The sequence below is a fragment of the Athene noctua genome, chromosome 10 (assembly GCF_965140245.1).
Source record: "Athene noctua chromosome 10, bAthNoc1.hap1.1, whole genome shotgun sequence".
NCBI classification, from domain to species: Eukaryota; Metazoa; Chordata; class Aves; order Strigiformes; family Strigidae; genus Athene; species Athene noctua.
In genome coordinates, this window is record NC_134046.1 from 24,897,482 (window position 1) to 24,909,653 (window position 12,172).

General features: G+C 53.3%; 1 protein-coding gene across 1 annotated transcript; it reads right to left on the reverse strand.

Annotated features, from left to right (window-relative positions):
* Positions 1-754: 754 nt before the first annotated feature.
* Positions 755-10,727, reverse strand: LOC141964372 (electroneutral sodium bicarbonate exchanger 1-like). The gene is given in 21 exon segments (XM_074914687.1): positions 755-856; positions 1,277-1,408; positions 1,508-1,681; positions 2,214-2,282; positions 3,035-3,286; positions 3,400-3,561; positions 3,915-4,028; positions 4,667-4,828; positions 5,238-5,343; positions 5,445-5,690; positions 6,371-6,504; positions 6,645-6,819; positions 7,292-7,380; positions 7,559-7,705; positions 8,167-8,254; positions 8,625-8,782; positions 8,894-9,035; positions 9,165-9,279; positions 9,653-9,813; positions 10,027-10,162; positions 10,601-10,727. Coding segments are annotated over 21 exon segments (2,976 nt in total). The 5' UTR covers positions 10,713-10,727.
* Between the last annotated feature and the right edge of the window lie 1,445 nt (positions 10,728-12,172).

The window sequence follows — 12,172 nt, forward strand, 5'->3', positions numbered from 1 at the left end:
GGCAGGCAGGGGCCCGGCAGCCTGGGGACCCCCGGGAAGTGTGTGTGGGATCTCACTCCTCCAGGGCCCGCTGCACACCACAGACCCTACAACAAGGTGCAGCATCAACTGTTTTATTATCGGTGCCATGTCCATGGGTGCATCCCCATCGTCCGCGTCCTGCTCCCCCGGCAGGTCAGGGTCCTGCCCCACGAACGGTGGGTTCGTACGTGTCATTCCAGATATCAAATGTGCCAGGAGCCGCCCTGCAAGAAATATTTCACACAGCAACCCGTGAGGAGAGGAACTTATGCCATCAAGCGCAGCAGCATGAGGCACAGGGGGTGCAGAGAACCAAAGCTCAGCGTAAGCACAGGAGGTTGTGCTGGCTGAGGAGTTAGGGGAGGCAAACCGGAGAGCTGCAGAGCAACAGCTCCAGCAAAGGCTCTTGCTGGTGTTTGGCCCTGCAGTGGGCTCCTAAGCCGCCACCGCTGGTACAGATTGTGCCTGCAACTCCTCATTGTTAAGCGTGAGGGTCTCCAGCCACTGTCAAGTCACTGATGAGGCCAGTTTTGGGGTCAAACGTGACTTGATCAGCCACTCTGCTTGGGGTCAGAGCCCTGCGATCACCTCCTGCAGCCCTGCCCCTAAACTGGCATTTCCCACCAGGCTGACTGCTGCTTTCCATGGGATGCTCCATAAAGATACAAGGGGGGAAATCTCTCCAAACGCCCTCCGACCAATCTTGCTGTGGGTCCTGGCGCCAGGCGGGGCTTTACCTGTCACTGCTCTGCTCTGGGGTAACTGAGTCGCTTGTCTTCCCCAGCTTTAGCTGAACTGACTTTGTAGCAGCAGCTTCCATCATCTTCTGGGGCTCCTGGTGTAAGAGGGACAAATCAAGTTCTCTGTCTTTGACCCAAGTGGGCGTAAACTAAACACCCAGCAAAACCAGTGCCTGCTGCCCTCTCCTTCTGAACCTTGGCAGCTTTAGCTGTGAGTGCAGCAGGGTAAAGTCTTTTCACTCCAAAGACTGGAGGTTAAAAACACCATTATGGGCAAAGCTTTCCATAATAACCATCTTTGTTATAAATAATTCATTTTAAAGATTATACCTCAATTCGAGTGTTAAGCTCCCTCCTAATTTAGGAAGAAAGGTTGCAATGTGGGATCCAGGCTATTAGGATCTATTTCTGCTGAGTCCTGACCTTCCCCCAACATTTCAAGACAAGCTGTGATAGAAACAGGCGATCTCACAGCCTGAGGGTGATGCCCAGCCCCAGCCCCCAGCAAGTGTTACCTCTTCTCCTTCGGCTTCATTCTTGGCACCATCCAACAATTTGCTTTCTGGCATAAGGTCATCCAGAAAGCTGAGCTCTCGCTTCGAGAAGCAGAAATCCATCATCTTCCGGACAAAAATGAGAGCCAAAACCTTCACGAGTCAGAGGGAAGAAGCGGTGAGGCCAGAGATGAGGCTACATCTCCCTCCAGCGCTGCAAACATCCCGCTGCCCAGCGGCACCGGCTCTTACCATCATGGGGAAGATGATGGCGACACGGGACACCTTGATGGCCCAGAGCAGGACGAGGCAGATCAGCTGGATCACGGTGAAGAGATGCACCTTTCTCAAGGGGACGTGCCGCAGGTAGAGGAAATCCGGTTGGTGTTTTGCCGGCATCCAGAACAGCTTCAGGCGGTCAAAGAACTGCAAAATAAAAGCGACAAGTGGCCACCTTGGGACTGCGGGAAGTTTCCGGCCCTGTTGAGATGTGGGAGGAGTTTTCAGGACCTCACGTGCAGTGAGAAATCCTGGATCCCACTATGTTCCTCCTGGGAGCAGCACTCATTTTCCCTTCGCTCCATCTATAAACCAGCTTGCCCATGAGGGCTGCCCACCAAATTGCTGTTATTCCACACTGGTCTATTAACAGCCTTTTGTGGCCCACTGAATCCCCCAGCAAGGATTTCCACCAGTGGGAGAAACCGCCCATTTGCCCTGAATTCCCCCATTTTCACAGAACCAAACACCGACCTGCTCTAAACTGTGTAACAGAGAGCACTGAACCCGCCTGCCCCTCCCAGCCCTCTATACCTGCTGTGCCTCCACCAATCTTTCCCTTACACCAAACATTGTCATTGCTCGCTTTTGGAGAGGTTTTTTCCCACACTGCTGCTTTTTTCCTGCTTCTACAGAGGTGAAATACCAGGGAGCCGACATGCTGCACAAGAGTCCGTACCTGAATGCTACTGAGCGACGACACGCCCATGTAGAGAAAGACGCCATAAAGCACCGGCATTGGTATAAACTGAAAACAAAGAATGCAATCATTTGGGGCGTTAAATTGCAATTTCAGTATTATCTCTCTCTTCTACAGGCACTGCCTAAAATTGCCTAAAGGTTTCCACTTTCCACAGGGTTAGAGGTGTGTCGGATTCTCCCCCTCAGAGATTCTGTGTGTGCAAGTGAGCTAATGCTCTGCTTTAGGCTGAACCTTGGAGTTCTTTCATGAGAATAATCCTCTTTTCCCGAAAGCTTGGAGGAAAAGAGGTGACTTCACCCATGCTACCCTATGCCATGTTCTGTTTCTACATATTCTTGTGGCAACGTGCAGAAGTGACGTGCCTGCTTTCAGCCTAGAGATGAGATCACTTTGTGTGAGGAAGCCCATGGGGACGATGTCAGTGTGTTCAGCTACTGGCAACAGCAGTTTTGGGGCATTGGGAGCAGCAAACTGCAACCAGTGAAGTGCTGCCTGTTTGAAAGAAAGCAGATGTCCTGCTCTGAATACCCTTAGTTGCAACCCATAAACACGGGTGGGCCTGAAAGATGCCCGAAAGTTAAAGCCGCTGCATTGCTCCCTTGCCTCGAGCACAGCAAACGGGGCTCTGAAGGGCTGGAAAGCGTGGCCGAGGCTGGTTCCTACTGCAGGTCAAGCCCCAAGGTCTGGGATCACCTCCTCCTCTGCTCCACAACCACTCAGCCTTGCAGAGAGGGGACTTCTTGTGCATAACCCCCAAAAAGCTCACGGTGATTGGGTGTTTTGCATTTTCCTCTCACCTTTAACAGAGAAGTGAAGAAGACGGAGCAGCCCATGAGCACAAAGATCATCAAGCCAGTGACCCTCTGCTCTCGTATCCCCAGAAAATGGGGTTGTTCTCCTGGAGCTGAGCACTCGGACTCTACTTTGAGGCTGTTCACGTGGGTGATGGACAGGACAGTCGCAGCCACAAACCAGGGCAGCCCCATCACGGAGCAGACCCCGAGCATCACGGCCACGATGAAAAGGTCCAGGTGGTACCCGCATCCTTTCTGCAGGGAGCAAAACATGAGATACAGCACCCCGCGGCACAAGAGCAAGAACAACGTCACAAGTCAGGCTCAAACCCTACTTGAGCACAAGCCCCTCTCTTGCAGCCCCTTACCTTCAGCCTGTGCTCCTTCCTGTTCACAATAACGGCAGTGATCTGCTGGTCCATGAAGATCAAGATGGTGCAGAGCAGAGCTGGGATGAGCGCAGCCAACACCGTCCACCAAGGGTTGGGTCCTATGGGGTTGATGAACCACCCGCGGTCGTCTCTGGTAGGCTGCAAACAAAGCTCATACCTCAGCATCATCTCCCAGCCCAGCCCCTTCACTGGTTTTGATTTTCCCTCCCTGCCTGTGTCAGAGCATCTCCCAGCCCTGGCTTCATGTTGCCCTCTCCCGTGGGGTTCAGAGTGCCAGCGTCCTCTGTGCAAGCACCTACAGATACTTCTCCTGTAGGTATCTACTTTGGGGCTGCCTTCTCATTTCCAGAAGGAAACGATGCGTTCAGAGGTGGAAGAAGAGATGGTCACACCACCAGCACCTCCTCCAGACTCAGACCTGCCCTGCCCCGACATCCCCTTGGGGCATCCCCAAGAGCTGAAACCAGCTCCAAGCCAAACCCCTCCGTTACCTTGAACATATGGGGGACGTGGAGCTTCGGGGATGGGATCCCAACCATGAAGTCCATGAGCACCATGATGACGATGGTGAGGAGAACAGCAAAGTCACTTACTGTGGACCGTACCTGGAGCAAGAACCAGAGCTGAGAGGGGCATCGCAAACGGGGCCCTAACACGAGGTGGAAGAGTTGGGGACATCAACAACGTGAAGGTTGGTTAACAACGTCCCCCCCCCGCCCTCTGCAGACATGCAGCCAGTTCCCTTGGTTAGGTGCTGCTGCTGCTGTGTTTGTCCCTGGGAGATCTGTTGCTTAATTGGGTGGAAAAGCGTTGTTTGAATTCAGACCTTTAAAAAAAAATAATCAAGAAATAAGGAAATGGATGTCTGCCACTACAGCCACGCTCACCGCTACAATGGGAATAAGGCACCGAGGCACCATTTGTTCCTCATTTGAACCAACTTTCCCCTTGAGCACATGATGCACAGAAGGTGGGAAAAAAACCCAACACTTTGGAAGACCTGATTTCCCACTGCCTGATCAAAAAATCACTCCGGGGCAGGTCGCAAGGCAGGTGGGAAATGCTACAATGGCTTTGCACTCATGGAAATGAGCGAGGGACATGGCAGCTGATGGAGAGCTCGGTCTCCAAGGTCGGTGTTTCCCAGCTTGACCAAGTGCTGGCAAACACTGCTCAGTGCTCCAGGAAAGCCATTTTGGGAAATGAGCATGGAAACTGCGGCAGGCCACCATCTTCTGCTTACTCTGGTTGGGAAGTAACGGCTGGTTTTAAACTTCTTCAAGAAGCTCGACAGCGCAAAGGTGGAGAAGAAGAGGATGCAGCACCAGAAGAGGACATTGGGTGCATAGGGGCCGTTGTGTCCACAGGCAGGTCCTTGAAACTCTCCATGCAAATACCGACATTCCTGGAGAAACAGAGCGTCAGGACACAAAGGCAGTGCACGTGCGGCAAGGAAACCTGGGATAACAAGCGGGATTTGAGGATCGTGGTCAAAGGTCCTGTGACTGCTGCTGCTGCTGCTGCTGGAGATTTATAGTTAATGAGCAGCAGCAGCTGAACGAGTGACACAGGGAACTGCAGAGAGGAGAGCGGAGAGATGGGAGGTGATGGGACACCATAACACAGAGCCAGGGCACATCCTCCCCCAGAATGGCAGGTAGCCGTGGCTGAAGAAGACACCAGAGGGGAAGGAAACACTGGAAACTCTTGGGGATAGAGAAAGAGGGAACGGGGAAGGAGGTCTAAGAGAGCCATGGCAGGAAAGGGTAAGAGACAAATCGTCCCTTCCCCCAGCAGTGGCTCAGGGCACTTACAGTCACCGTGAGGTTTTCCCAGGCGATGCCAGACCCAGTGATGTTGTTGCTCTCCCAGAAGCGCAGGGTTTCGTTGCTGGGATGGGTCGGTGCCTCACACTTACAGCTGGGAGGAAATAGGCCAAGAGAGGGGTCAGGGGAGGGCAGTGAAGGTGTAGCCCTGGGCTCCTGCCAAGGGGCAGCCATGTTTTAGGAGGAAAAACCCACTAGTAGGTGGTGAGCAAGTCAAGCTTGCTGTGCATGTGCACAGGGTAGATCTCCCACAGGTGACTCAGCTTCTCCAGAGCCTCGTAGATGAAGATGAAGCAGATGAGGGAGGCGAAGGCTTCTTCGGTGAAGCGGGTGATGTAGCACACCAGAGAGCTGGCATCGGTGGCCACCAGCGCTATGCAGAAGAAGGCGGTCCACAGCCCGATGCACGCCCGCAGAGAGAGATAGGAGAGCGCGTAGTCCCTGGGAAACCAAAATGACACCAAGGGTGGGAAGGGCAGCACGAGGCTCCGAGCCAGGCCTTCCCGTGAAGGGGGAAGCAATTTAGGAGCCCATCAAGGCTGTGGAGGGTAAATGCAGTTTCCACGTACTACCACAGACTGCCTTGGTGCTGCAGTGCAGGGTAGGGGGCTGCAGGAGGAGAGGCCAGTTATTTCATTATCATCATTTAGCACTCATCTAATTGAGGCTAATTGCAGCTGGTGTGCAAGATGGCGTTCTCCCCCATCTCCCTGATGGACAAACACAGAAAAACTATTTGGATATTTGGGAAAAATGTCTTTCTTCTCCCTGCAAAATCCGGGCTAGGAAGTGCCTGCTTTTGAACTCTGAGAAAAGCGTCTTCCCTCCTTCCCAAACCAGACTGATTTGTCTCAGCCCATCTTGGGCATCCACATTCTTGTGGCTTCTCCTCCTGCCACTGCTGTACTTCAACCCTTGAAACCCCAAACGCCCCCATCCATCCCTCAGAGGCTGAGGGCTCTTGCACCGTCACATACTAAAGCAGCAGCAGCAGGCAATGTCTTGGACACAGAAGACAAAACTAACAACTACCACCGAAAAAAAGAAGAAAAACATTGTTTCTCCATCACTGCTGCCTTCTGAAGACTCTGGCAGCACCCAGCAGCAGCAGGCAGCCTTACTTGCAGAATTTGTAGAGGATCTTCTCGAAGACAAGGACGGGTCCGGTGCTGCCGAGGATGGTGAGAGGTTGGCCAGCAAAGAGGGAATACGCCACGCCGGTCATGGATGCGCCCAGCAGCGACTCCATGGCACTCTGTCCAGGGAAGAGAGGCAGCAGTCAGGGAATAAATCATGAGGGGGAAAAAAACCAAAACCAGAGCAAATTCACTGCAGCAAGGTCTTTTGCACGAGTGTTACCCTCCCCCGTGCCACCCAACAAAGAGAGGTGCTCACGATGTGGTCGTCAGTTGCCTCCCCCAGCAGCCCCCCGAAGGTGATGATGGGGGACATGCAGGCACAGTAGAGGAAGAGGAAGGACGCCAGACACTGCAGCCTCAGCCCATCCCGAAAGTCGCTCCAGAACCATGGGGCTTTCCTCTTCACATCCCGGATCAAACCTCCAAAGAGCCTGGAGGAACGGACAATAAAAATATAGACTGTTCTTGTGGAAGAACACACGGGAGTTTGCTCTGCTGCAGAAGGGCCCTCACAGGCGCTGATCCACAGAAGCACTTGCCTCCTCCCATTTCATACCCACTAGAAACAGGCCCACGAACACACCCCTCCGACCAAAAGACAAAGGACCCAACCTGAGAGCCTCTCCCCTCTTACTGCAACAGTCCCTTGCTTTGGGAAGCAGCAGAGCTCTACCTGGAGGCACTTACACATCTGCTTCCACCCCAAATCAGGAAAACCTGTGTGCAGTGATGCTGTGGCTGAGCCCAGCTGCCCAGATCTCCCACCTGCCCAGCCCAGGGGACCACGCTGGTAACGTGGAGCCCCTTCACTCAGCCATCTAACCCCAGGAACCTGCTAGAAGGGAAGGTACCTGCTCACGTTTGAGAGGCAAACAGAAAAAAAAAAACAAATAAAGCTCACACCTTCCCGTTCGCTCCAGTTCAGGACCGCTGTGTTTCTCCAGCTTGCTGTGAGCACTGTCATCGGGAGCTCCTGACATCATCCTTTTTTGCTGTTGAAATGGGAGTAGGATAAAGGGATGGATTTGCAAGCCCTGGCTTGCCTTGCTTCTGCTCTGGGAATGTGACTGTGTCAAACTGGACCCTGGGAATTCGGGCCCTGAGCAGCATCCCCAGCCAGGCTGCCGTCCTGCCCGGCCCCCTCGTGCCTCCCTGCGCCGCAGCACCCACCTGCGAAGGGACGTTTTTGGGGGGCTCGATTCGGATCGATGGATCCCACTCTCCTGGTGGCAAGACCGTGACCTGATCCAGGAACTCGTCGATGCCGGCCACGAGGTCAGCCCGGTTCTGGGCTTTATAGGCCACGTCATGGAAAACCTGCCAAGAGGAGACAACCTGGTGAGAGGACAACCCATCTCGGACAGCCTGAGCAGTGCAATCAGCTCTTGGCTAAACGCAAGGTCATTTTCCCCCGCAAATGGCAGGAAATGTTCCCCACAAAGGAAAAATCTGTGCATCCAGGTATCTGCATGAGGCCCCGTCCCCCACGGCACACCACAGCCTTTTCCTCCAGGAGCAAGGCAAGTTTTCCTGGCCCTCACGATGCTAGCACTGGGGACAGCATGCTGGGAACCCCCGGGCAGAAGGACGAGGTGCAGGATGCACCCCGGGTGGGATTTCAGCCTCCAGCAAATGTGCCTGTTTGCTTTGGGCTGAGAACGAGGGGTGGGCTATTTGGAGAGCTGCGGGACAGCAAATCCTCCTCCTCACTACTACAGAGACAGGGAGAGGAGAAGAAAGCCAAAAGTGACCCGGAAATCTCTCTTATCTCATCGCACCTTGTCAGTCATGAGGGTAGCCATGGACCTGCCGATCTCATGGTACTGATGGCTGTTTCCTTCTGGTCCGAGCAAAACAAACAGGAACCTGGGCAAGAAAAACAACGTGAGAGAGACGAACGTGCCCTTGGTCAAAGGCCACCCAAGAAAACCCCTGGGAGCTCCCAGCCCAGCGCACAGTTTGAAAGGGGACTCATAGGCTCACCGACTCTGTGGTGAAGTTGAAATTCACCAAAACCAATCCCAAATCTAACTTTTCGGCCAACTGTCATTAAAATTGGCTAGTGGGTTTAAAAGATACAGCAGAGAAGGGAGAAACAATGGTGAGGAGATGTGCAGGGGAGAAACGTGCTTGCTCCCGCTGGCCTTGTTCCCTTGGGACACCAAACTGATGCATGCAATCTGATACTGTTTTGCTGGGGTTTTTTTAAATAAAATTCTCAGCTTCTCATTCAGACCTTGTCGGGATGGGAACTTCCGTCACGCCAGAGAGAAGGACAGCCGGGGTCAGGCGGACAAATGCCACAATGGGCTGCTGAAGGGAATCCAGCTCTCCTACAAGCACGTTGGACACTTCAGCGCCCGCAGGAATCTTCTTCAGGAAGTGCAGCTCCGCCTGGGCGCAACAAGCAATTTTCAGGCACTTACCCCCAAAACAAAGCCCACAGAACTCTGCAGCCAAGTTTGCAAGGGCCCCAAAAGCATAAGAAAGCTACAAGTGTCTCACCTTGCTTAAAGCCATTGTGCTGGTCTCTTGGTTCACCCCATTTTTAGCTTCTGCAGCTGTGGCAGAAGGAAGAGGGGTGAGTGTTTGGGCTGGTAGGAAAAAGAAAAACAGTCAGAAAGACAGACACAGCACAACTGGGATGCTTCCCCTTTGCCAGGAACAGTGTAATGGGGCCGAAGCCCTGCAGGAACCCTCACCTGTCTTGTCGAGGACATGCAGGTCTGGCGGCTTCTTGCTCTCGTCAGCAAAGAAGTGGACAATGTCAGAAAACATGTTTCCTTTGTTCTTGTCCTGATGGTGATGCTTCTTCAAAAGAACTTCTCGAACCTTCGCCCGCATGTGTTCGTCAAACTCCGTGGACTGTTCTTGCTGGCACAGGATCACATCTGGGGATGGCAGAGGGAAATGAAGCCATCAGAGCAGAAACCCCCACAAGTCCTGACCCCCAAAGACCCCGCGGAGGCCCATGCCACGCAGGATACCCTAACGCGGGCTCAGCCTTGCTTAGCAAGACGTTTTAACACAGTTCACCCTTTGCAGCCACAGCAAGAATTTTCTTTTGCTAAAAAACATCATCAAAATGCTTATTCATTACTCCACTAAGGTAATTATTTCCCATTCTAAATAATGCAATTCTCTTGTCCCGTCTGGCCGTTCTGTCTGAATCTAGACATTTAACCAACTTATAAGCAACCTACGGCACAGTCTTTGCCAGAGTTGCCTTGGCCGATCGACTGCAACTCGCCGCGCCCACGGTACCTGCGATCTCTTCAATGCTGTTGGCACAAATGTCCAGCAGCACCGTGCCGTTGCGGATGTAGCTCCTCAGTGCAAAGAGGCTCTGCAAGGACACCGTTCCCACGTAGGGCTTGCTCCAGCGCTCGCCACCATCTTCCACGTCCTCCTCAAACTTCAGCCACCTGCAGACATCGAGCACCGTCAGCCCCATTGCAAGAAAAAAGCCCCAGCCCTGCAGCCCCCGGGATCGAGCTGTGGGGTGCCGAGAGCAGAAGGCTCCTCACAGCATCACCTGCAGCTGCAAAGCCTTGCCTCCCACAGAGCAGAAAGCAGAGCCCGCGGGCGCTGTCGGCACGGGGACTCCTCTCCTACCGCAGCCAGCAGCAGAGACTTACCTTGCTGTTTCCTTCCACTCGGCACCTTCACCCTCTTTCGCGCAGATCTCATCCAGCTCGGTGAACAAGTCATGGGGAACGTGCTGCTCGTCCTCCTCGGTCCCCAGGATGAACTGCACCCGCTGGGACGGGGTGTCTGGGGGTAGAAGACAAAGGCCCGTCCCGTTACCGCACTTGAATACGGCGCGTCATGCTCACATGCAAAGTGGTCATCGGATCAGCACCAGTTCAGCCACAAATATTGGGCTGGGCCCTCTCCCCTGGCTCTGGCCAGGCTTGCACAGAGCCTCGGAGAAGGAGAAGCTTCGATTCCACCTCTGCATAGGGATGGGCAGTTTTCCTTCCCCACATTTCCATTCTTAAAGCCAGGATCCCTCTAAGGAAGGTGACCCTAATTCCATTATGCATTTAACTGCCTTAAAGAGAAAAAATCTGAGAAAAGTTTGGAAAAAGGGAGTCTTGCTAAATAATGCCCCTTTCCCTCGGAAGAACAACAAGTCACTCCAGCTAGCCACATGGACCCCAGCACCCACATAGCCCTGAGGAGTTTAATGAAGGCCGCGGCGGGACTCACAGTGGTAGCCCGGCTCCGTTGGGGCAGAGTCCTTCTCCCGCTCCCGTTTCCGATGCTTCTGGCTGTGGTGTCGGTGACGCCGGTGGCTCTGCCTCACCGGTGGCATCCACATGTCCAGGGTCCAGTGGCCTGAGAAAAAGCAGCATTTGCAGCGTTCTCACTATTGTGGGATGGTTGACACAGACATCACAGTTAAAACAGTGCAGCTATCCCAGGAGGAAACACCAACTTCTCTTAATTTTGTGATTTTCACTGGATCCCTGAATGTCACAGACCTGCCCTTTTATCGAGGTTTATTTTACCCGAGCTTTGCAACAACTGAGCAACAAGCGATGGCTCTGGGTCATTTAAAACTCACACCATCGCCTCTGCAGGGGCTTTTTTCCCTCTGTTAAAAAAGCCACAATAGTAAATTCTGTGAAAAGAACTGTGCTGCTTTATTCGGAAGCACAGCACTTGCAGAGACTCACCTTCCAAATCCTCCCTCTCATAGTGAATATTGGCAAGGTTGCTCACCCTTCCCTGGTCAATCACTGCCTCCTCGTCGTGTCTCTGGATAGCAATGAGAAGAAGGTACAAAGTTGGGGCTGGGTGTGTGGAGCTCCCTTACATCCTCCCACCCATCATCCACCCTGGCCTCCACGCAAGTCCACGAGGCCTCTGCGTGCCTCCTCCTCCAGGCACAGCCCTAAAAACACGGACTTGTAGGAGCTTTTTCTTCCCATACTGAAATAAAAGAGCTCATAACATCACCTCTGTTGTACACAACGTGAGTCGGGAAGTATTTACTACAGGGGAGGAGAGCTGAGGGTTTCAGACCAGAAAAACAAACCTCCTGCTTCCTTCCTGTCATTCCTTTCTAAAAACAAACAAAGAGGTATTTCCAAACTGGGGAAAAAAAAACCCAAACCCTGCACCTTTTATCACAGCAGGTTACAGTCTCCAAAGGCGATACCTGCAGGACTCACTAGCTGGCCCTTGGCCACAGGACATGGCCACCAACAACCCTCAAAGGCTCTCAAGAGCCTGTAAGGGCAAAGCTTCATCTTCAGCCCTACGAGGCTCCAGCTTCCCTTGCTGCAGGGGCGCTTCCCACCAAACACACCGATTTTATCCTTGCAAAAGCCAGGGGCTGAGAGCTGACGCCCTCCTCGCCTGAAGTACCACTGCTGGTGCTGCATGAAGAGCAGTTGTGCCTTAAAAGCTGAAGGAGAACTACAGGGGCAAACAGAAATAAGTCCTTTGGCTTCTCTTTCCCCTTGCCACCGGGGCTGGGGAAGGGCATTGCCAGGATTATCGTATTCAAAGCAAGAAAATCCCAGCCACTGGGTCTCACACTCAGGTCACAACTGTGACTGTGAAAGGGCCTCCTGGAAGCACTTGGTGGCACCGGTTAACCAGATGGGCAACAGGAACAAACGCTCCTGTCGGGTGATGAGTTTGCTGGTCCCTGAGTACTAATTTCAGAGCCAACTTGTTGTTACCTCCCTGCCAGCTCCCGGGACTTGCCCGTGTTTCCCGGCACCCAGATTACCGTGCCCTCTCTCCGATGACAGCCCCCACCACCCTCCG